Source organism: Aspergillus pseudotamarii (assembly GCF_009193445.1).
Source record: "Aspergillus pseudotamarii strain CBS 117625 unplaced genomic scaffold BDV38scaffold_48, whole genome shotgun sequence".
NCBI classification, from domain to species: Eukaryota; Fungi; Ascomycota; class Eurotiomycetes; order Eurotiales; family Aspergillaceae; genus Aspergillus; species Aspergillus pseudotamarii.
Genome location: NW_022475062.1, coordinates 4,503 through 27,665, shown reverse-complemented (window position 1 = coordinate 27,665; position 23,163 = coordinate 4,503). Strand labels below are relative to the sequence as shown.

Below are 23,163 nucleotides of genomic sequence, written 5' to 3'. Positions count from 1 at the left end.
ATGGGTACGGCTATGTTCCATGTAGCCGCTATCCTTGTATACCGTGTAAGTTGGTTCACTCATTCAAGAAACGCCAACTGCCTAAACGCCCTTATATACTTCTTCACTGCATTATGTACCCTATGATTAGAAGTGGCTATCTAGGTTGTTCGGAACGGCGCTTAAAAATGGGGGTAGGGTAGATGACAGAATGGCTTGAATCTCTATTGGTCTACGCGCATCTCCCCACCGCCAACCACGCAAGGGACAGCAGCCGATCACCATAAATTAGTGCTGCCAATGAACTTCTACTTGGCTGTTTCAGTGCTCTTCGATAAAAGGCCAGTCATGGGCTGGCTGTTTTATAGAACATTTATCCCCACTGGTAGGCATTTAGCTTTGCCTTTGAGACACCCAAGCTGTTCACTATTCATTTCCTCTTTCCTCCCCCAGCGCAGGAAGATTGCCACGGTTCCAATATCTCAACCACGCGTATTCCCCGACTCAGGATTTCATTGCTTAGATTTGACTGCCAGATTCGAAGAAGAAACTCTTCCTGATTATTCAGAGGAGCGCTACTATCCTATTCACATTGGTGAAATTTTTAAATCCCAATATCAGGTCGTTACTAAACTCGGCTACGGCTCATCGTCAACCGTGTGGCTATGTCGGGACCTTTGGTAGGTCTGTGCAAAATACTTTCTCCGAGCTATACGCTGATGTATCCAAAGTAATCGCCGTTATTTAGTCTTAAAAGTTCATGTGCGAACTAAACGACAGCCCCCCGAGGTGGGAATCTCGAATCATTTAAAAGCCATGCAAAGTACTCATACGGGTAAAAAATATGTCCGGCTTATTCTGGACGCGTTTGAGATTCCCGGGCCGTATGGAGTCCATCCATGCCTCCTGTACGAGCCTGCTGGGATCGACATACGTGATTATATCCACGGTCTTGAGGGTGATGCCTTACCGGAGAACGTCCTTCGGCCTACCCTGCGGTTTGTACTCATTGCCCTGGATTACCTGCACCAAGCGAATATCATCCATACGGGTTAGTAGTACCTCTATCAAAATTTATGGCCCCTATTAAATTTGTTCCTAGATATTCAGCCGAACAATATCCTTTTAGGTATCGATGACGACTCCATCCTTGCTGAAATGGAAGAGGACGAAATCTCGAACCCCTGCCCTCGAAAACAGCTTCCTGATCGTACCATATATGCCACTCGTGCAATGCCTTTGACAAGCGGCGAACCGATACTCGCTGATCTTGGAGAGGCGCGACTTGCCGAAGGTAAACAAACCGGCCTCATAATGCCAGGTGTGTATCGGGCACCAGAGGTATCGTTAGGTATGGACTGGGACAGTAAGGTGGATATATGGGGCTTGGGTCAGATGGTAAGATTATCAATATACTGCGTTATAATATCTAATAATCGTGTTTCCTTTGTAGGCATGGACACTGTTTGAGCAAGGACATCTTTTCAGAACCCTGAGCCTTGAAACGGAGGCTGAGAAAGCTCAGCGTATTGCGGAAATGATTTCTCTTTTAGGACCGCCCCCGGCTGAGTTCCTTAGACGAAGTCAAGAAAGTCTCAAATTTTGGGACGAGAATGGTGGGTAAATTTTGACCGCTTTTGAACATGTTATCAATGGCTCACCTAAGCTGCAGGCAATTGGAACAGTCCTGTGAAGATCCCAGAGCAATCTCTTGAAGGCCGTGAATCTCGGCTTGAGACAGATAATCAAGTGCTGTTCCTCCGATTCTTACGGAAGACTCTGCGGTGGTTACCGGAGGAAAGACCAACTGCGAAGGAGCTTTTATTAGATGAATGGTTGAGAGGAGATGATTACTAGATTCTAATGCATGTGTCGACTCACCCCTAGCTGCACTGTTATCAGAGTCTCAGATCAGTGCGTCCTGTTCTCGATTACATGACACATTTCTCTGAAGTGATAACCGACTTTACACCGGAAAGGCGATACATTTGTCATTTACAAGCTCGCAGTCCATATTCTCTTTGGCAATTGCATTGCCAGGTAAAACTACTCTGATAAAGAACCCTCAGCCCCGAGAGTCTAGGTATGATATGCAGCACAATAAACCATTGGGGGGCTTTCAGAGTACTTCCGGCGTTCTCACGTGGAATGACCTCCGCATGAAAGACGGTAGAGAGGTGTGTGTTATCTCTGTTGATATAGTAAGAGGGAGTAGCGCATAATAAGGCGAGGCAGTTAGCATTCATTCAAATTGGAGTTTCAACAAAACAACCTTGTCGGGTGACATTCACTTTTGGCGTCTTCAACATCATGTGGAAACATAATCATGTCGCTCATCACAATCCTCTTCTGTTCTCCCTACGGTTCTCTATAAACAGTGAACTAGCCTATCTTATGATCACTTCTGACCATCTCCAAAGCTTTCTTTGTATTAATACCCAAGATGAGTTGCTCGCCCGCCGTCAGTCGCTATGGTCCCGACCCGCAACAATCACCCTGACCATAACGAATTATCCAATATCATCAATAACCTCGTCTCGGGCCACTCTTCCACTGGCCCGGCTGCCTTCGTCATGGGCACCGACGGCGTCTTCCGAACCCTGAGACCCGCCTGCGATGTGATAGACGCCGTCGGTGGTCCACCCGGCTGGTCAAAGCTTTTTTGATCCTACCATATCTGATCAGAAGCAGTGGTGAAAGCCAGACGTTATTGCTGTCGCCGACGACAACAGTGGAGAGAGTGCGGGTCAAGAAGGAGAATGAGAAAACCAAGGAGATGATGCAGGTGAATATAAGGAAAATGGAATGTAGTAAGTAGAGCCCAAGGCACGAAAAAGTGCCAATTGGTGTTTTAGTTGAGTGGAAGGATTGACAGGCCACATTCCTACTATAGATAATCGGGATTTATAGATAGCTGTGGCTATAACTGTAGAATTGCTTACATTTTATAAATTTATGGCTTTCTTCGTAGGGCCCTCAAACAATCTTATCAGCCCACATCCAGTTTTTATCCTCCTCTTTTAGTATCGAGACTTAAGTGTGTAAGAAAAGTGCATATTCTGTCTTTTCCGGCTTCTGCGGCCTATTCCTTCTAACAGGGATTCATCTTGAAACCTGGTTTTAGGATAAATCGGAGGAAACTGCCATCGTGAGCTGGATTCTATCAAATACATTCGGGTAGTATGGATAGGATAAAAACAAATTTTGATTCAAGTCATATATGATCTAGAGAAAGCCATAGAGTAATTACACGTAAAAGACAAAAGGACTTGTGGGGCGACCTGATCAGAACATAAATGCTTGATCTTCAAACCTAGTTCTCTCAACTTCCATAAGAAGTTTGTAGCTTAGTTTCACGGACGCGTACGCGGCTTTCCTCCAATCATTGATCCATTGCCACGCTACGTCCCGATCTTCTCCCAACAGAATCTTTATTTCTTCTTGGACCTCCATTTCGAGGTAAGAGCGTCGGCATAGAATAGCATCCGTCAATGGACTGATTCCCTGAATGGTAGGGGAATGCTCGACAAATGTGACTGCTCGCGGCGATAGGTCTCTAACATCCCCAGGTACAGGCTCCCTTTCTGAGCGAATCTTTTGGATAGCCTGAACTACCCCCGGCTTAGAGTGCAAAGTCCCTTTCGAAAGCTCCATTATAACCGGTACTGGCAGAAGGGTTGGCCGAAGTACAACAGCAGTGTTCAGATCCACACTTTTTATAGGAATCAAGGTTGTACCAGATCCATATTGGCAGACACTAGGAGGTGGCGGTAGGACGATACCATTATAATTGAGTATACCCCTTTCCACTCCTGGCGGGAAGGCCAGAAGTTCGGTATCAGACGAAAAAAGGGCCTGTAGGAGTCACAGAACCGGATCAATTTCCGCTAACTGCTGGAAGAGAGAGAACTGATAACTATCCAGCTGATTTTTGTAGTGATGCTCGAAGCGTTTAAGCTCAATTACCGCACAGTCGGCCATTGTCTTCTTGTCGACTAGACCTTGATATTCCCACCAATCATATATGTCAATCCCTTGAAGGCTTCCCTCCGCCAGCACACGTTTAGGATCGATGCTTGAGGCTTTAAAACGTTTTAATAAGTCTTCCATGATTGCTAATTTGTGGGCGGCCTCATCATCCCGAATCCGGGTTTCAGGATGAGTTTCAGTAGCCGTCTCTCCTTCCTTCCCTTGGGGCGTATTCCCGATAGAGGGAGTGGGAGAGGTGGGTGTAGTGGCCTACGAATGTTGTTCGGTCTGCCGAGGGTTTCTAAGGGGGTTCTGTACACCCACGCCCTGAAGGCTGGAAGGGGATTCTGCATCTTACGGTGTTCTGCAAACTGGAGGGAGCTCCTGGGGATCCGATAAGTCGCGAAGTGTCGCCGTGTGGAGATGTATGGGAGTCAGACGTCGTGCGCTGCGAGGGTTGTCTTTGGCCTGAGCTACTTGCAGTCAACACTGGTACCGTCTCTCTCTTGCGCTTTTGGCGCTGTGTGCTGGTAGGCACGGTGTTCATGGTTTCGATGGTGGATGTAGGTGTGGCCGCCGGCTCGACGGTAGTTGCGGGAGGGACTTGAGTGCCTTGGAGGCTTTCTGTATCTTGATATTCACTGTCTGATGATAAGTCTGAAAGCTCCTCTATGATAGTCTGGGGCAATGGGAGCTGGGGCTCGGTCCCTGCCCACTCAAAGCCGGGACCACCAATTGGAGCCTCGATAATCTCAGATACTGTACTCAGCAGCCCCATAGAATTCCTCTGCACGCCGAGCTCAGCAAGAACCTCATTCCCCACAGGGGGGCGTCTAGGGTTTGCTTTATAGAGATCAATAGCCAACTGAATATCGACAAAACCAGGATCAAGATACCGAGACTTTCCACGACCTACATGCTGCAGGCGTTGTACCAATGCATGGACGATATATTTCATTGCTTCGTCATAGTCTGCGCACGCAGTCGCCAAACGGCTGACTGCCCCCCTCCAGCCTTGTGCAGTATTAATAGCTAAAAACGCGGTTGCCTTAGCCTTCCCATTTAGCAAGAACTTTCCGAGTTGCTCTCTGGCATGCCCTCTGGTTTTTTGCCGTGGTTCGTACAGCCTGCTCAGCTTTAGACCAGATATGACGATTTTTCTTTCTGATCCTAGCGAAGTCATTTCCCAGAGTGTCCTTACCCACCGACCACATATTCACAAGAAACGCATCGCGTACGAGGTCATATACATCAATCGCACGATTAACTTCTCCTAAGGCTTCGTGAAAATGTTGTATATAAGTTTCCCTCGGTAGCTCAGTAGCCCACGTGCGAAGCTGAAAGAAAACTTCATTCGGTGATGAGAACGTATGCTCAGCAACGATGAGTGGTTTTGCAGATTTATCAGATGATGTAGATGGGATAGTTAGGTCGCTGAAGTGTTTACGTTAGCTCTGGTACTTGTTTTCACGATGTGTACTTGTCACACGTACCTCATTCTGGCGACGAGTGAAATGTGGGACGAGAGAGATCCTCAAGAATCTCTAATATTTGGTAGCTAGCTCACGAAAGGTATGAGACAAAGGAAAGGCAAGCTGGGATGGAAGGGTAAGGTGGAAGGGTGAGGTGGAAGGTGGAAGGTGAGTTGAAAATTGATATCAAGGATGGAAGAAAGATATGGGGGGAGAAGATACCCACGTAATTCTGAATCCGGATTTGGAATGATTTAGAATGTGGTGTCAACCTACGTTGAGGAACTTTCAAGGTGGTGTTTGTGAAGTCGAGAGGTCTGTATTTTATGAATTTATACCTCAGGCTCCGAAATGAATTCACCTGCTGAAAAGCAAATCTTTCTCTCTCCCCCCTCCGGTGTGGTTAAGCTATACGTTCTCAAGGGAAAGCGCATGTTCTCGTTCTTCCCGAGTTGACAGCCTATTCTTGTTCGGCAGACTTCATTCTGGAGCCGTCAGAGACCAGGCGTCGGACTAATTCATAGGCTCGTTCACAGTGCTTTGAAACGGACTCGGTGCCTCTTGACGCGGCAGAATGCCAGAGCGGTGTTTACGGTGCTCCATACCTAGTACTAAGTAGTGAGCCCACCTGCCAGTATGCAAAAGCGTCTTCACTCGTCACCCATAACCTACTAGTTTCTAGTTCAATACTACTCCTTCCTCCTCATATCCTTCACTCATTTTCTTGACCCAGAATAACCTCGCATAGCCCTGCGTTTCCTCGTTTCGATCATCCGTTCGTTACCACAAAAAATAGTAAACGAAGAAAACTGAGAACACCGTCGCTTCATCTGGAATAGTCGACTCCCGATCTCCCTTCTGGGCTACAAATCTGAGAGACACCGCGTGACTAAGAAGGTGTCAATGTCACGTAAGAGACGAAGCGGTCCTAATGTATTACAACTGAATTACGTGGATCCGGGCTATAGTCATCAAAATACTTCCTTCCTTCTTTTGACTGTTCAGCTTGCGAGGCAGTCGCTTTTGAGATCAATAGCTGCTTCCCTATACGAGGTTATTCTAACTAGTAGTCGTTTATTACAGAGGTAAGATCGCTCCTGAAATCCATCCATCACCACCAGCTAATAATGGCAGGTAAAGTGAACGACCAGGCTCGGATGCCTCCGCCTGAGTCGCCTTCCCGCTCCCCTCGTCGCTATGACAGTTCACAGCCTCGGACAGATATCTCCAACGCGTTCAGTGACAGCGTCAAGCTTGAGGTTGCCCGCATGTCTGGTTCCTCTTGTTGGAGCTGTACAACCCCAGACCCTGAATACGCCCACGTGGTCGCACAAAAAGACGGTCAAGTATGTATATCATATCCTCATATATATTGCCTACATTGGCTAATCAGCCTCCAGGCTCCTTATTGGATCAAAGCTGGCCTATTCCCATTTTCATTTAAAACAGCGGTCAACTGTATTCCTCTTTGTCCGACCTGTCATAGTGCTTTCGACCGTTCTTCCGACCCGTGCTGGGTGTTCCTACCGACCAACTTAGCGTTTTTTATCAAGTGGGAAATGGAAGACCGGGCCCGACGTACCCAGGTGGTGGGTCAACCTGACCGAACAGTACCGACGATCGCGACTTACCGTGACCATATCGCCTCCCAAGGCCTAGTGTCAGACGACGCGGTCGGAGGACTATATCGGGGATACTTTTTGAAAGACTTTTTGCGTCCCATGAGTAGCCCCAACGCTTTTGAGGTCCTTGCTACCCCTAAGGTATGGCACGGGCATCCTATGGCTGCCATTCGAAGAGGGATTGCGATATTAGGAAGCGCCCGTTGTTATGCACTTGACCGGGCTACGCTTGATCAACTAGCCACACTGCGCCGTTTGTATTTCGATGACACGAGTCTCATTGACAAGAAGCTTTCTCAAGTCTACCACATTCCATCTGCAGGCCACAAGAGAAAGAGGAGCGAAGACAAGTCCGACCATAACGATCAAAAGCGCCGTCCCTCCGACACGAATATTCACGAAACCGTCCAGGATGCTCATGATGTTGGGAATGGGCAGGGCACACGCCATGTGTGTGCTCTGCCTACCCCTTCGTTCATAGATATCGAAGCTCATAATGATTTCTATGCCCCTAATGATTGGGTTTTGGGGCCTAATGCTACAGGAAATGATGCAATACAACGATTTGCGCCTTTATTCCAATCTAGAGACGTCGTTAAGCTACTCCGTTGAACCTCGCTAGTCTAATATTCTTATCCTGATAAAATAAACTTAAGATGGCTATATCTTCTCCTCTTATTATCATTAGGTGGAATCATCCCAACTAGTCCCAAGCTGAAAGCACGGGACGATCCTTTAACACTGCAACTCTTAATATCCCAAAGGCAAAGTACAGGAAATGACAAATGCGGTGCAACGATCGTAAAAGAAAAACAAAAGGATACCCATAAACCCCAATCACCCCGGATTTCATTTTGAAGACGGTTTTAAGATGTCAGCTCCCCTTATTAGACAGTACTTTAGACCGGAATAGATTTAAAATAGCAATGACACAACCAGAGGTCGTGCCTGGTGGGCTTCCGAATAGTACAGTGCTACCATGCACACGCCTTTCCAGCTGTCATACCTGGATTGAAGCTGGAGAAGGAAAACCCCCAAGATTCAGACTTTCAGAGTATAGTGCAAACTCCAAGACAAATAGGACATACAATTTTTGCTGAAATTATAAGTCCTCACCCTAAATGAAAACAGTAAAGTCATCTTGCTCACTATCATTTCGAAACCTGGTTTCGAAATCAATCTTGCACCCAGAATCACGCTCCTTTGACCACGAGACAGCTCAATGAGGAAGAAAGTACTTACTGATCCCAGCACTCTCTACGATGAAAGAGGATGAGAGCCATTTATAATCTAATACTTAGCTTAACTGTAACTACTTAAAGGTCTTGCTGCTGAAGCCACACATACTCGAAACCGGCATCGCTGGACACACGGTGCAGACCAACCGGCGGAAGCTGACAGTCAATACATCCAGTAAACGAGTTATCCATTGATAGGGCGCTGAAGCCTTTTAAATCCAACGCGTCCTTTATTTGTCTTAGCGTGAACAGGGTCTGGCTGGGAGTCCAACTGGAACGTTACATTTTTGAGGGAGATATTTCTATTCAATGCGACAAGTGCCAGATCAGTAGCCCCAGTGCGATGAAAACCCTCACAAACAGCCAGGTCATCACGGATGTTCGGATGATACACGATAGAATCATGTTCAGAAAGTCTATGTGAGGCAACCGTGAGGAATTGTCTATACAGTGAGTCCTCTACTAGAACGCCAGCTGTGGAGGACAGGTGGTTCGACATAACCATCACACCCGGCCGCAAAGGGGGCGGTATGAGGAATTGTCTACAACGTTACTGTCCACCAGTATCTTCTTCCGGAAAGCGGTACTTCCAGGTTGGGCCATCGCGGACGTAGAATGCAGTCACTCAGGAGATTTTCGCTGGTAGGCTAGAAATATCGATACCAGCTTCGACCGAGATTCTCCAACTGGAGAACCACCAGGTGACTTCCAGTATCTCAATATTTTCAGACTCAAAGAACGAGATAACAGTTTTGTATAAAAGTCTGTCCCAGGTTTCGTAGGCGTCAACGTTATCCAAAACATGATATTGATACCTGCCGGTGTTACCGAGAGTTCAAAGTTATCAGCAGTCAAGATCAGAGGTAGGTCTGTAACTGAAATCAAACAAGGCCTTGATAGCAAGTACTTTATATAAAAGATAATAAATAGGTCAGTCACTACTGCACCGACATAGGGAATAAATTATTAATTCTATCGGATTCTTAGATTTTGAGAAAGCCAATTAGAGTCGAGAAGGGTAAATCCTAACAATATATATTAAGAGTATATTTATAAAGAGTAGTTTGTTGGTGGGAAGTCCATAGTTATAGATAATACTAATAGGATAAATCACAAATCTGTACTGACTGGTCAGGATCTGAGTCAGTACTGGGTTTATATATTATATGTATCTTTCTTCTGTTTGATTCTACAGTTTGTCGTTTGATAGAGAAGAATAGACTCGATTCCTGTACAGATAACTAGATCCATTTCTTAGATTGGTTTGATAAATATGGGAAATCAGAGATCTTAAGAAATGAGATGTAATGAAGAGTTGGTTTGAAAGAGGAAAATATGTTGAGGAGTTTCTGGAAAAGATCATTCACCGTTGATTGCTCTAGCCTAGGCTTGTTCTTTCCTAGGTTTTGTGAGACGAGGAACTTAGAAGTCGCGAGAATATCGTAATACGCACAGGCACACCGGAGAGATGGTGAAAGGGAGCTTACCTAGAGGTTTTGTAGGGGCCCGAGAGTTGAGACCTTCTGTAGTGAGGATTGTAGTAACGTCGTGAGAGACGGAGGTTGCGGCACGTTACAGCCGTACAGGAGGAGTAGCGACAAACAAATTATAGCTTTTATATGATACTGGATAGTAAATTATTAATCATTAATTTGTAATATCTTGTAGATCAATATAGCGTATGTTAAATTATATTTGAATAATGAATGTATCATCTAGTTTAGTATGCTTTTTAACTAGATAATATTAAATATCAACAAGCAAAGTAGGAGATATTCATATAATACCAGAGCCTACAAAGTCGCAAGGCTTAATAAAGGGATCGTTCACGACAAAGGATAATATCTCCATATATCCTGATAGGATACCAGTAAACAAACCTAATTACACGAATAACATTTTTAGATCGCCCTATGGTTAGTCAAAGTATCTAGAGGAGTAGAATGCTTTCGGATATGATGACGAAGGTGCCCCTTCCATTGGCATCGAAGTAATATTAAGATTTCCTCTTGCTTCCTTATAGCCAAGGGGGTTACCTGATTATCTTTACCTTATTTTACCGTGCTTGGCAACGTGTTAATTATATAATACACCTTAACTAACGTAACCGGTAAGCAACCCGCACCTGTAAGCAACCCGCACCCCAACCGCCACATAAAAAATTAAAATAATCAAAACACCATGAATTTAGACTTCTATATAAAAATGAGTAGTTCTATCGATTCGGGCAGTACATGATTTTATGGCCCTGTACACCACAGCCAGAATATTTAGATAGGGCGTGCCTAGGAATCGATTCAGTAGAAAGAACTCTATCTGCCTGTACGGCTTTATCTGCCTGATTTCGGCACTCTATAAAGATCTGGGCTTCAGATACTGATATATCTTTTTCAAAAGTAATCTGCTTTGTAAAGCACTTTCGCTTTTTAATCTATCTTTTGTTTTCAGTCTGGTTTTAATCAAGTTGATACTTTAATATTGCTGTATTGTAGAAAGCTTGTTCAGTGTCTTTTATTATTTAATTTAGACAAGCTTTAATAGACGAGTCAGGACTGGAGTATCAATTTTTAAACAGTTTTTTAAAGCTAAATTCTGATTTCTCCAGCTGCTTAACTATATAAGGTATTTTAGATACTGAGCTGCTTTGACTACTAGGTCTACTACCCGGAGATATAGAAGTCTTGAGCTGAACTGTTAACTTAGATAGAATATACTTAGAAGATAGAGAAACTAGGTCAGTAGCTCTAAAAATATTATAAATATTACTACTAGTAAAGGTCTCTGTATAGGTTTCAGAATATATATTCAGAAAATCGAGTTTATCAATATAATTAAACTCGCAGTATATCTTAGATTAAACCAGGTCTCTGTACACGTGCTTTAAAGATAAGAAAATAGTAATATCAAGCAGTTGAAGCTTATAAGAAGCGTGCACAGATATACAGATTAGTATAATATTGTTTTCTGTACAGATCTGATTGAATTGAAATATTAGATAACTGTTGTGGCTATCTAGAATAAGTAGACAGTATTTTTCTATAGATCGGCCGGTAGTAAGAGGTATAAAATAATTCTGTAGCCAACATAGGCCAATATTATTACTTATTCAGCTATTAGAACTAATCTCAATTCTCTAATTAGAAGGAATCCTATTATTCTTGTACCAGATCTCTATATATATCTTGTCTTTGAAAATAATACAGGGAGATAGAGTCTATCTATTAGAATATATATATTCTATAGTAGTAACCTATTCCCGGTTCCCTGGCTGTAATAAAAATGGCTTGCCTGGTATATCAGACCTAGTAATAACTTTGGCTACAGCTATCAGGTCTATTATAAATTCTGTTTTGTCAAAATTATAGATATTACTTGAAGCTATACTATATTTCTGAATAGTCTTATTTATCTACTTAAACCAAGTATCTAGAACCTTAGAACTCTCTACTTTAGTATACTGATAATTGTAGCAATATATAAAGTAGATTTTAAGCTTAGGTATATATCTAGTAAAGTTGTATATCTATTTCTTCCCTACAGTAGTAGGGGGAGAAGTAGTATCATACTTTGAAAGCAGAAGATTGGCCATTTCTCGAATATATACAGGCTGAGAAGGTGCTCTATATTTATCTAGTAATAGAATCTATTCCTTAAGTAATTTCTCCTTACTAGAAGTCAATTTATAACTATTGACACGAGTATTATCTTTAAAAGTGACTCCTTTTAGGCGATTACATAGAGTAGAAAAAGGTATATTAAATGTCTGAGCTGTCTTCTTAATACCACGAATTTTATTATTTTTTAAAGCCGATATAGCCAGTAGGATCCTGCCTTCCTGCTCAACGTGTGATTTTGATAATTTAGGCATTTTTGGTGGTATGGCTGATGTTTGAATTATCTAGGAAATTGAGGCGCGTAGAAAACGCGGTTGGGGTGCGGGTTGCTTACAGGTGCGGGTTGCTTACCGGTTACGTTAGTTATCACCTGTCTAAACCACTGACTACCTTTGAAAGCCGCGGCGCGTTCGATAACCGCCGATCTTTTGTATAAATGACCAACATATACTACGGAGTACATAAGTAGTCAGATGGTTTCCCCAAGCAATGTCATCCTTTCTGAGACGATCCCTGTCAATAAGCTTGCGGCCAAATACCTTTTGCAACACCGCAAAATCGCGAACCGCGTTTACTCTGCATCCTAGGATAAGAATGTCCTCGCTATGGACGGCCATCACTTCATCACTGAACCCTCTGGAAAAGGCACGATCACTCCCCACGGATGGGTTCAAGAATATTGAGACCAGTCAATTGGTAGAAGAGGAGGAGCTGCCCGACTACCGAGCTGATAGATTCTACCCTGTTCGACTGGGCGGGATTTTCCAGAAACGATATCAAATCGTTGCTAAACTTGGTTTTGGTACTTCATCGACAACCTGGCTTGCTCGGGACCTGAAGTAAGCACCTGGGGTTTTCAGTTCTCTGTTATTGAGCTAACCTACGCAGAGAGCGCAAGTATGTCGCTTTGAAGGTGTATGTACATACCTCGTTGGTTCACCGTGAACTCCCATGCTACGGCCACATCAGTCGCCGTATTGCGGATAGTTCGCATCGCGGCCGCGGTAATATCCGGTGGCTGCTTGACTCCTTTGATGTAGTAGGTGAGCATGGTAAATATGCTGTACTTGTCTTCGAGGCGGCGCAAATGAGCCTGCGTGATATGAAGCTAGTGTTCTGGCCAGATGGGTTCGATGAAGACTTTGTCCGGGGGGCCATTACGGAGCTCCTTCGAGAGTTGGACTTCTTGCATAGCCATGGAGAGGTTGTCCATACCGGTATTATGCCTATTGACTTGGCCTGATCTGTCGCATGCCCTTCGCTGATCTGGTGCAGACGTACACCCAGGCAATATGCTACTAGGTGTTTATGATAACAACCTTCTGCAAAAGCTTGAAGAAAGGGAGTTCACATCTCCAGTACCTCGCAAGGTGGTTTCGGCTACTCGAACAATCTATCTCTCACGCCTGATGCGCCCCAGGGAAGGTCCAATGTTATTATCTGACTTCGGTGAGGCTAGGATTGGTCCGGGGCCACACGGTGGCGATATAATGCCCTTGGAATATCGTGCTCCAGAGACTTTGCTTTACATAGGTTGGAGCTACCCTGTCGATATCTGGAGTGTTGGCCTGACAGTAGGTCTTTGAAGATTTCCATCATTACCAATTCGCTCATATTCTTCAGACGCTAACAGTGCTCTGAGAACAGGCCTGGGACTTACTGGAACCAAAGAGGCTCTTCACAGCGCGTGATGAGGATGGCGATCTATACGACGCTGCTCACCTCGCCCAACTTATTGCTGCATTGGGCCCACCACCGCCTGAATTTCTGGCTAGGAATCCGGAGAGGAGAGCTGACTTTTGGGACGAACAAGGTACGATGACTCCCCGACGAAATAGATGGTCTACCCATGTAGACCATTATTCTGCATGGCTCCTATTAACACTGTTGGGGTAGGAAATTGGCTGGGTCTTGCGCCTGTCCCGGACTTGCGGACAATGGAAGCTCTTGAGACTCGCCTGCAAGACAAGTCAGGTTTTCTTCGTTTCATTCGAAGAGCTCTGACCTGGATGCCGGAAAATAGAGCAACGGCTAAGGAGCTCCTACAAGATCCTTGGCTGACAGGCGAGAGACCTTAGAGTCCCGTGTAATATCAAGCAAGATCTAAAAGAGGCTTAAATCGGATCAGTCATAAATACATGACTATCATAACCTTCTCCTGTCTTGACAAATATGCTTCCTTTTATTTTTTATCCTATAATTTTCATTATAATCTCAAAGAAACATTAATCGACTCAAATGTTAAATCTGAGGCTACCAACTCATGAATCAGTCCGATTCCATTGTCAGTAATTATCTCGACAGGATTCCCTGCAATAGTATTTGCACATTGGCTCCCAAGGGTCAGCAATTATGGTGTATGAAAGCTACGGACCCGGCCAAGGAATATGTATGGGACCGAGGTACCACTGCTGATTTTCTGTAGCTAGCGAGCCACTTGAGCCTGAAATACATGGCAATATCTGAGCGGTTGGTATCCGCCAGCAGTCTCTGCGTCTTCAGTGGAGATTCGTATCCTACAGCCAAACATGATGTCACGTTCTTTGGTCCCTAGGCTTAACACGCTCCTTGCATCTGCTTGGGCCCTTTAAAATATTAAACCCTGCTGTAGTTGGTCATTAAGAATTTGACCATTCATGTGTTTTCGGACCTTCTTCCACTATTCTTCCTGGTCAGTGGTTATGTATTTCACACAGTGGTCAATAACATTCCCCATTAGACTCAGATATATATATATATCCCCCACATTGGTTAGCTCATTTCTCTGGGCAGAAGGCTCGGGTTCTAGAGTACGTAAAAGAGAACTCAATTTGGTCTCTCTTCAGAGGGTCTACGGTTTAATATATCGCTCAAACTGACAAAGTCTAATGTTGAACAAGCCGGTAACCCTGTCAGAGGACGAGGCTCAGCGTATCCATCTTATGAAACTGAGTAAGGTGCACAGAGTGCTGATAACCCTGACTCTGTAATGATCCTTACGCTTGAACCCAAAGAACAACGAATTACGCTTGCAGTACAATGGAACTACAAAAGCTGCTCCATGACCACTCAGACTTCAATTGCTTCTGACACCCACTACCAAGCCTCAAGCGAATATTATGATTTCATATCAGTGTCGCCTGTGTCACGTGCAATGCATTGCTATAATTTCAATGAATGTCATTCCTGAAAAGGCACGTAGGCGAAATTTTCTACTACCTCTGCCCTAACATATCAAACTATATGGCAGTAAGTTTCACCAATAGACTCCCTTTTCATTATATGTACAGTAATACTATACCGCAAGGATGGGTTATCACTAAGCTCATAAGCCTAGCTGAGTCCCTGCATCTCAAGATCCCCGGTGCTACTGCTCTATGGACTGGAGGGCTAGTCAGTTCACAAGCTTGTTCACCAGAGTTTCTGTATCCATCTGGATGAGCCCCCCCGGCTGAGCCAGCAACTGCAGATTGGCCTCTTCTAAGCGCCCTGTTGTAGGCTTGACCTTGGCATCTGGCCAGCCCATATCGACCTTGAGACTGTCCGTATCCATGCTGACCTCCGCCAATGTACACCAGCCTAGCAAGGCTTCCTTGGTCTTTACCTCTCCTAACGCTTTTCTCTGCAGCCAGGATCCTTTTATTGCCTGTAATTCACTTACCCGGAGCTGCGCATCATGAGAAGCAAGTTCAAGATGCCATATCACCTGACCCTTAATGTTGGTGTCAATCGGAACTAACGCCGTCGACATAATCACATTTTGCCAAAGGAGTGGTAGAATCAAAAACCCAATATCTCCTGACTTGATCATCTGCACCGGAGGGTATTCTCTGAAACATTGACGGCAGCTCCCAATCGAAAGTCATCACTTCTTGCAACCAGTCCTTGCAAGAACCCCCTACCAATGTGGGTATAGGTTCATCCCGTGATCGAGTTGTAGGCGAGATGTTTCTATCAGATTGCTGCCAGCTATCTTCTCCGTACCCTCGATGCCCCATTCAACAGGTGCAAATCCTCCACGGCTGCGCTGAGTGTCGTAATCTTTGACAACGACCTACATTGAGAACAGCATACGTCAAATCATCTTGTTTCACCAGTCGTACTGGGAGAGAGGACAACCGATAGCTTCTTTCACCTTCCCAAATCTCTCGAAGCCCTGACGTAGAGTTGCGTTGGTTGTGTGCCAGGTGAGGCACTGCTGCCGTCAGTAATGGGCACCGAAGCAAAGGAAACCACTAGATCAAACCCACCCGGTAAATCGCTTTGACACGGCTAGTTGCTCAGCGGATATGAACTCGGTTGTTGTTGTTGCCACGAAAAAGCAGTTGTGGATTTCGAACCTGGGAAAACGGGGGATTAAATGCTACAGCGTCACAGTCTTGCGCGGCTGTGGAGAATACGGCACTAGCAGCGATGAACGTCATGTTTCGTGCCTTTCCATCAACTTATATGACCACTTATTGGTCAATGGTCTCATATGTTTGACTATTACTAGGTAACTCGGATGATGCTGTAAAGGCCACCCAGAATGCTTTATAACATACCCTCCAGCCACTTATTGAACCAATTGATGGCGTTCGCTTGCAGCATAAGTGACAAGTTGGCTTACTGGTATTCGGATACATACATAATCGGCGCACGTATTTGTTTTCTAGTGTCTTAGTTTGCCCTCCGCGGAGTATATCATGAGTGTCACCTTTGTTCGGAATGACTTAGTTTGTACCGTGGTAATCACGGCATAGTTTGTCCATGCTTTAGTCATCCCTCGCACTCTACTGTATGGCCTTCACCTTCTATTGATTTACCTTCCGCTCCATCTAAGACACCTGAACCGTAGCGTTCGGACACATTAGGCTCAGTATCCTCTTACTAGTGATAATGGTTCCCGATGGCTTGGAAACTGCCACTTCTAAGACACTTGACGCGGGTGATGGCTTTCATAGCCTGGGGCGTCGAATCGGAACAACCTTCAGGGTTCCGAGGGACAAGACCCTATCATCAGCAAGGCCGAGTCTCAGTAAGGCAAAATATCGATTGGAACCACCCCCTTCTTGCGGTGGGATACCCTGTGGAAGATAATGAGGTTGAAAAAGTCACTAAACTATAGACTGTTCATGGATCACAGAGTTAAAAATATACATATTTCCATCATATGGTATCGTTTCGGTGGGAATTGGTCTACCAGCAGCATTGCATCAGCATAAGCTCTAACGGAATTCTATTGGGCGATTCCATTTCATTTTCTGAAGATTCTAGCCGCTTTTTGTTGCCAAAGGCAACAGTATGAGTTGCAAGGGCTGTGTTTATATAGTAAGAGAATGGTACCCATTGGCTATATGATATCGGAGTTGCTTAGCTGCATATGTCGGCAAGGAGCTGCCACCTGCTGCCAGCCACATAAACTTGTGGGTAAACACTTTCCCGCTTATATCCGCTACAGTTGTAGGTAATACAGTAGATTGATTACTGTTGGTAAGAGAATATCCATACAGCGTAAGATCTTTCCTCCAGGAATTAATTCAGCTCTTACCAACATGCGCATCATGTCTCAAACCTGGCTTTCGCCACTGGTGTAGTCCGCACACTCCCTGTGAGTATTAAGAGATCTCTCGATGATCGGAGTATACATGGCCCTTCCCTCATAGATTAGTGGTCTTAGCTTGGCTAGATATACACTTCCACGGCACGGCTATAATTACAGTCACTTCTTGGAAAAGTTTTTATCTTTAACCTCCGGGCTGTGGCTCCAATCTAGATCTACAATGAAATACGCATGACACTACTCCGTACATATGAACCATCGACCAATTCGTGTGCGGGTAATAGTTTCCCAGTATTGCAACCATTTAGCTTCGGGCCCCGGAACTGCATTGGACGCAAGTACGTCTTCCGTTTTACCTCTACTTATTTATATCCTGCTGATGACTTTTCGTTTAGCTAACGCTGTCGTCTTATTCTGAGTCGTGTACTTTACAATTTTGACTTCGAATTGGATGAAAGGAGTGGGAATTGGAATCGACAGGAAACATATATTCTTTGGAACAGGCCGTGTCTTTATATTATGCTGCGCCCTAGGGTTAGGAATTAGACATTGTAATTAAATGAGAAGTCGAGGGATCTAGACCTAGGGTTAGTGTGATTAGTTATCTCTTGATGGCTGTCTTTAATGGATGAATATCTACGACGTTCTGATTTTATTCCTGCGGAGTAAGTGGCTTCTATAAAGTAGGGTACGATAAAGAGTAAGCTATATTATCACCGGGCTTGAAATAATCTTCAAAATATACCTAGTCCACACTGATTCATTTACTATGATATTTTAGCGGAGGGGCAATTTTGTCCATTGCCACCCTGAGAGCAACCATAAACTACTCAATGGATATAACCTCCATTAACCCTAAACCCCAGACAAGTCAACGAACGTGGTTCCAGAAGCACACCAAAGCAGTCAACGGCTATTAATCTACTCAATCCGAAGACAGCTTAAAAGCTTTAGGACATGTTTTGAGCTTGTCCTTGACTTATAGAATACCGTGCCGGACAAAATGGCTTACAGAGAGGTAGGTGCGAGGCATGTGAGAACGGGAGCTATAATGGCCTAATCATAAGAGTGAGATACTCGGAGCCTATAAGCAGTGGTAAGTGGAGGGGTGACCCGGTTCTGATATATTGATCATCTTTCATTCGCCTATAGAGAACTGTATAAAGTAGAAGAAACTCCGACGAGCTACCTACGGCAGGCGATCGACGCCATGAATACTGCTGTCGAAAGTCCCGACCATACCAACCCTGAGCCAAGCGAGGGTATTTAGGAACCAAAGAAGCTAGACCGGAAGAAAAGGGTTTAATTTCATTGTCATTTTCATATAGGGATGTGCTGGACGCTGGCTTTGTTGATATATATAGCCCGGGTCCATCGTCATTATTTTATGAATGTCAGTGACGGAGAATGATATGATTTAAGATATTCTGTTCGCGACAGAGTATATAGATGTTGCGAATAGGGGTTAAATCATGCTCCAAGTTATCTCGTGTGTCTAAAATCATGCGACTTCCCCGCTTTGCTGCATCCGATATTATCAGTCCAAGATGTGCTGGATCCCCACTCCCAGTAGTTATACATATAATTTCGCCAAAGGATAACCATGCTCTTCTCCTCTTGTTCAGCATTACTCTGTACAGCGAGGATGTAAAAGTGCAATTATGCTTCCTGAACGCTTTCAACAAAAAGAACTGGACCATTTGAGCAGTCAAAACGCCATATAGTTAGCCTCCATAACCCCGCCCCCCCCTGCAAGAGAGGGATACCAGGTCCAACAACCCAGAAGAGAAGATCACCTTCAGCTGAGAAATTCGAAACGGGAAATAATCGGCCTTAGAGGGTACCACCACGGACGATTGACACACACACCAAGTACTAGTGCGACGGACCGTTCACCCCCGGATCTGCACATGCGCTCTCCATTACCTCGCGGCAGGTCAAGCGCGGAAACACTCAACGAGATAATGATCATCTGCAGAGAAGGATATGTCATGTCGACTAACCGTTTCCTTAGCCCTAAACGAGGAAATAGAATTACATTACATCAGTGATCTTGGGGTTCCGACTATACTAATCCAGTATACGGTATGTACTAGTAGGAATCGGGATACGAAGAGCAAATATATTAATGATCATTCTCGCGTCGAGGATTAATTTATTGGAACTTAGATTCAACTTATTGAAGGGTAAGTGTTACGCATCATATCCATCGTATTGTAGTCTAGATTATCTGATCAATCCGATAAGCCATTTGCCAATAGTACTCCAAAACCCCTCAGCCCCAGATACAATGATATGTACGATAGATAGGATAAGAATCCGCCCCTCGACTAAGGTCAACCTTAGTAGGGACGTAGTACTTGCTGGTTTAGTTAACCTCGCCTAGCCTAGCCTAATTTAGCCCTAACACACGAGTCACACCCCCGCACGACACTGGGTTAGTGTCGTGTCACTGAAAGTAGATACATACATACATACATACATACATACGGAGTGTATAGATAGATAGAGTACTTAATACTAGTACTACACACCTACACACATCGACATATGCAGTAGTGATTAAGAATCCACAACACCTCCCCCTTCAAAAGGATATACATTACCGACTTACACGAGTCAGTCCCCAGAAACCTAACCTTAACCCCCATAGACACACGTACATAAGGTAAACCCAATATTACTGCTAGACCGACCGAGCTGCATGGTATACGTATCATAATCATGTACTCCATACTACTAACTCGTAACTACTAACTAGTTAGGTACCGAACTACTCCGAACTAACCTCGAAGCACGGTCATCCCATGCAATGCAATCCAACCAGGAAAGGTTAGGGTCGACTGACGGCACAACCTTCCATATTCATCCGCAAGCCAAGGCGAACAAGAAAATTGTGTACATAAGGCAACCCGCATTGTTAAACGAAACCCCACGGGGAGATTCCGAATGAGGCAATTTATGCGAGAGCGTGCGAAACGGATTCCGGAACCCGATGGGATCGTGTTTTTTGTTTACTTGGAACTTGGGCTTGGCTGCTCCACTTCCTTTTCGTGTTGGTTGCTTTCTTGGGTCTTTTTTGTTGGTTTTCTCTTTTTTTTTTTTTGGTCGGGTTTTGTTTTATCGCGTGGGTTTGGGTTTGGGTTTGGGTTCGGGGATTGCCGAAGGGGTATTGTTACTATTGATGGTGATGGATGGATGTACATATTGGGTTCTGGGTTTGTGTATTGTAATCAGGACTTGGATTTTGTGTATATACCTATTGTGAAATAGAAAAGATATACAGTGCAAGATGTACAATTGCCTCGAAATCAAATAGATCCAGTGTTGAATCCGGTTTCTTTTTGTGAAATATCCTGTTTCCTAACGCCTGTATCGCCCTGCCTTTCGTTGGTGGTTCCGTGCATCGTAAATCATAGACATAAATCTGGACATGAAGGAGAGTGAGAAGGTTAAATAAATGAAAAAAAGCCCCCATGCAAGCAAAAATAAACGCAATAGTTGACTGTACAAGAACCATCATAATATAAACAGTGGTAGATGGCTGGTGTATGTACTAGGTAGATGTTGATGCGGATGGCTGCTGCTCGCCATCATCGCCGTGGCGTCGAGTGCGAATGCGGAATCGATCACGCAGGCGTGACGTGAGTCGACCACGTCGCTGTTGTTCTTCTTCATTCTCGATGCTGTTGCGGTTTTCTTCGCGTACGCTCCGTAGCGCGGCCAGGCGCTCTTCGACGGTGGCTTCACGCATCCGGCGCGCGTTCAGCGTTCCGTGCAGGTAGCTGGTTAGGCGGCGGTGTCGGTGGTGCGATTCCTCTGCTGCTGGTTCGGCGGTGCCCTCTTGTGGTGCCTCCGTGTTGTTTTCGCCTTCTTGGTTTTCATTCTCGCCTTCGGGTTGGGCGGGATTGAGGTCGATGCGGCTGGACGTTTTGTTAGCGATTGCGATACTTCATTGTTCTGAGGAGGGATGGGACGCATACCAAAGAGGACATGTACCCGATACGTTTACCAGCCAAGGGTCAATACACTCCGGGTGGAATTGGTGGTTGCAGGGCAGGACACGCAGATCCTGGCCCTTGACGAAGTCGTCGGTACAGATAGGGCACGAAAAGTTCGGATGATCCGTGGATTCCGTCGGCTTGGTTTGTTGTTCTGTAGTGGACTCGGTCGTGGTATGGTTCGTCACCGCCAAAGCAGGAGTCGCCTGAGGATTCGTCTCGTGCACGGTGGTTGTTTCTTGAGTAGAATCTGGCTGACGGCCCGTCTCATCTTCAGAGCCCATCTCCACATCACCCTTGACGGCATCCAGCTTCGGATCCTGTTGATTCCCGAACTTCACAATCGGAATCGTATCCAACATCGCCCTTGCCATCCCCTTCGTTCGACTTTGTCGTGGCCGCCCCGCGGTATATCGAGGTCCGTACCGTTCCGGGTGACGATGAGCCCGGACCGCGCCGGTAATGATGATGGCTAAAAAGAGCGCCGTGATGATACCTGTAATACTATACAGAATAATCATAGCTGTGATGCAAGGTCAGCCGCCATGGCAATGCATGCGCTGACATGGAAGGCTCCTACCAGTATTAGGGCTGTCCGTCGCCCCACCGGAATCCCCGGAGGTGGGCGGCGTGCCGGACATCGTAAATGACATGTCGGGTTTGATGCTCGTCGAACCGTTCCCCGTAGAAGAATGAGAGAGATTGGTGACAACCTTTGCGAGAGAGGGATTCACTAGCGTAAAAACGTTGATGTATCCGTTGGCGTTGGGACCTGCGGTGTAATTGCAGTGATGCACCTCGGAACTGTACAAAAGAATCGCCGATGCACGGTGCGATGATGTAATGACGTTGCGAACGGTCTCACTTGCATCTAAATTTCCGGGATAGGCGGATTGGTCGCAACTGATTAGGGCAATATCACTCGTATTCAATGAGATGGCGTTGGTATCGTCCACATTCACGAGGTTACCCGTAACATTGAAGTTCTACGCGGGGACGGTCAGCATTATCAATTCAGGGTGCTGGGTTCATCCACGCAGGCCGCACGAACCGTCAGTTCACTCCGATCGAGATTGACCAAGGCCGTGGTCAACGGGGTAACGCTAACGCCCGACGGAAGCTGAATCTGGGCGCTCTCCAGGTGAAATCTGGCTTTTCCTACCCACGAAAGATCCCTGGAGTTGTTGGACGGCACCACAGACCAGCCGGACGAGTCTACCGCGAGGATTGGAGTCGATAGAGCGGAAACAAGAAGGAGGAGGAGGAGAGGAAGAGAGGAAGAAGAGAAAGGAAAAACCGAAGGGTCCTGAATGGGCCCCATCGAAGAAAAAGCCAAGCTGGGAGCGAATGGATTTCCCCACGATGACGAGGCTTACGGATATGGCGGAGGTGATGGGGCGCAGGAGATCATTTAGGTCCGGATCTTCTGCGTTCACCGATGCCGAGCGCCTATAACAGAAGCAAGGAAAGGAAGAAAAAAAAAATTAAAAAAAAAAAAACCGAAACAGAAAAGATAGATAGGTACAAGAAAAATACTGGCCGATGACGGTCTGATGCACCGTGACGGTGGGGGTTCCAACAAAAATGAAGTGCAATAACCGGGGAACAAGATTTGGGGGTGAAAAAAAAAGTGGAATCAATCGACTCGGTATCGATAAGCAGAAGGATCAATGGAAGCGGATGGATGGATCACCGACAACGGGAGAGGTTGAAATTCGGAGATGCGGTGGAGAGAGAGTGAGAGGGG

General features: G+C 45.3%; 9 protein-coding genes across 9 annotated transcripts; 5 read left to right on the top strand and 4 right to left on the bottom strand.

The window, feature by feature from the left end:
• Positions 1–1,836, top strand: BDV38DRAFT_273143 (kinase-like protein; the record flags this gene model as incomplete). Its single annotated transcript, XM_032057628.1, has 6 exons — positions 1–45; positions 433–659; positions 711–1,030; positions 1,082–1,377; positions 1,433–1,595; positions 1,652–1,836. The coding sequence occupies 6 exons, from the start codon at positions 1–3 to the stop codon at positions 1,834–1,836; spliced, it is 1,236 nt and encodes a 411-aa protein (XP_031910987.1).
• A 1,428-nt stretch (positions 1,837–3,264) lies between these two features.
• On the bottom strand, positions 3,265–5,446 carry BDV38DRAFT_273142 (uncharacterized protein; the record flags this gene model as incomplete). The annotated part of the gene is made up of 5 exons (XM_032057627.1): positions 3,265–3,736; positions 3,848–4,218; positions 4,307–5,032; positions 5,073–5,382; positions 5,442–5,446. 5 exons carry the CDS (start codon positions 5,444–5,446, stop codon positions 3,265–3,267), a joined length of 1,884 nt encoding a protein of 627 aa, XP_031910986.1.
• Positions 5,447–6,547: 1,101 nt separating this feature from the next.
• BDV38DRAFT_273141 (uncharacterized protein) lies at positions 6,548–7,654 on the top strand (the record flags this gene model as incomplete). The annotated part of the gene is made up of 2 exons (XM_032057626.1): positions 6,548–6,766; positions 6,821–7,654. The coding sequence occupies 2 exons, from the start codon at positions 6,548–6,550 to the stop codon at positions 7,652–7,654; spliced, it is 1,053 nt and encodes a 350-aa protein (XP_031910985.1).
• Positions 7,655–12,488: 4,834 nt separating this feature from the next.
• Positions 12,489–13,972, top strand: BDV38DRAFT_273140 (putative protein kinase; the record flags this gene model as incomplete). The annotated part of the gene is made up of 5 exons (XM_032057625.1): positions 12,489–12,733; positions 12,783–13,111; positions 13,170–13,468; positions 13,542–13,707; positions 13,791–13,972. The coding sequence occupies 5 exons, from the start codon at positions 12,489–12,491 to the stop codon at positions 13,970–13,972; spliced, it is 1,221 nt and encodes a 406-aa protein (XP_031910984.1).
• Positions 13,973–15,267: 1,295 nt separating this feature from the next.
• On the bottom strand, positions 15,268–15,624 carry BDV38DRAFT_285308 (uncharacterized protein; the record flags this gene model as incomplete). The annotated part of the gene is made up of 1 exon (XM_032060464.1): positions 15,268–15,624. One exon carries the CDS (start codon positions 15,622–15,624, stop codon positions 15,268–15,270), a length of 357 nt encoding a protein of 118 aa, XP_031910983.1.
• A 3,255-nt stretch (positions 15,625–18,879) lies between these two features.
• BDV38DRAFT_253399 (uncharacterized protein) lies at positions 18,880–19,282 on the top strand. The gene has a single exon (XM_032055232.1). It carries the CDS (start codon positions 18,919–18,921, stop codon positions 19,117–19,119), a length of 201 nt encoding a protein of 66 aa, XP_031910982.1. The 5' UTR covers positions 18,880–18,918; the 3' UTR covers positions 19,120–19,282.
• Positions 19,283–19,828: 546 nt separating this feature from the next.
• Positions 19,829–20,521, bottom strand: BDV38DRAFT_253397 (uncharacterized protein). The gene has a single exon (XM_032055231.1). The coding sequence runs from the start codon at positions 20,148–20,150 to the stop codon at positions 19,950–19,952; it is 201 nt and encodes a 66-aa protein (XP_031910981.1). The 5' UTR covers positions 20,151–20,521; the 3' UTR covers positions 19,829–19,949.
• Positions 20,258–20,830, top strand: BDV38DRAFT_145047 (uncharacterized protein). Its single transcript, XM_032051507.1, has one exon. It carries the CDS (start codon positions 20,365–20,367, stop codon positions 20,686–20,688), a length of 324 nt encoding a protein of 107 aa, XP_031910980.1. The 5' UTR covers positions 20,258–20,364; the 3' UTR covers positions 20,689–20,830.
• A 141-nt stretch (positions 20,831–20,971) lies between these two features.
• BDV38DRAFT_273139 (RING-H2 finger protein) lies at positions 20,972–22,737 on the bottom strand (the record flags this gene model as incomplete). Its single annotated transcript, XM_032057624.1, has 4 exons — positions 20,972–21,338; positions 21,399–21,912; positions 21,997–22,402; positions 22,468–22,737. The coding sequence occupies 4 exons, from the start codon at positions 22,735–22,737 to the stop codon at positions 20,972–20,974; spliced, it is 1,557 nt and encodes a 518-aa protein (XP_031910979.1).
• Between the last annotated feature and the right edge of the window lie 426 nt (positions 22,738–23,163).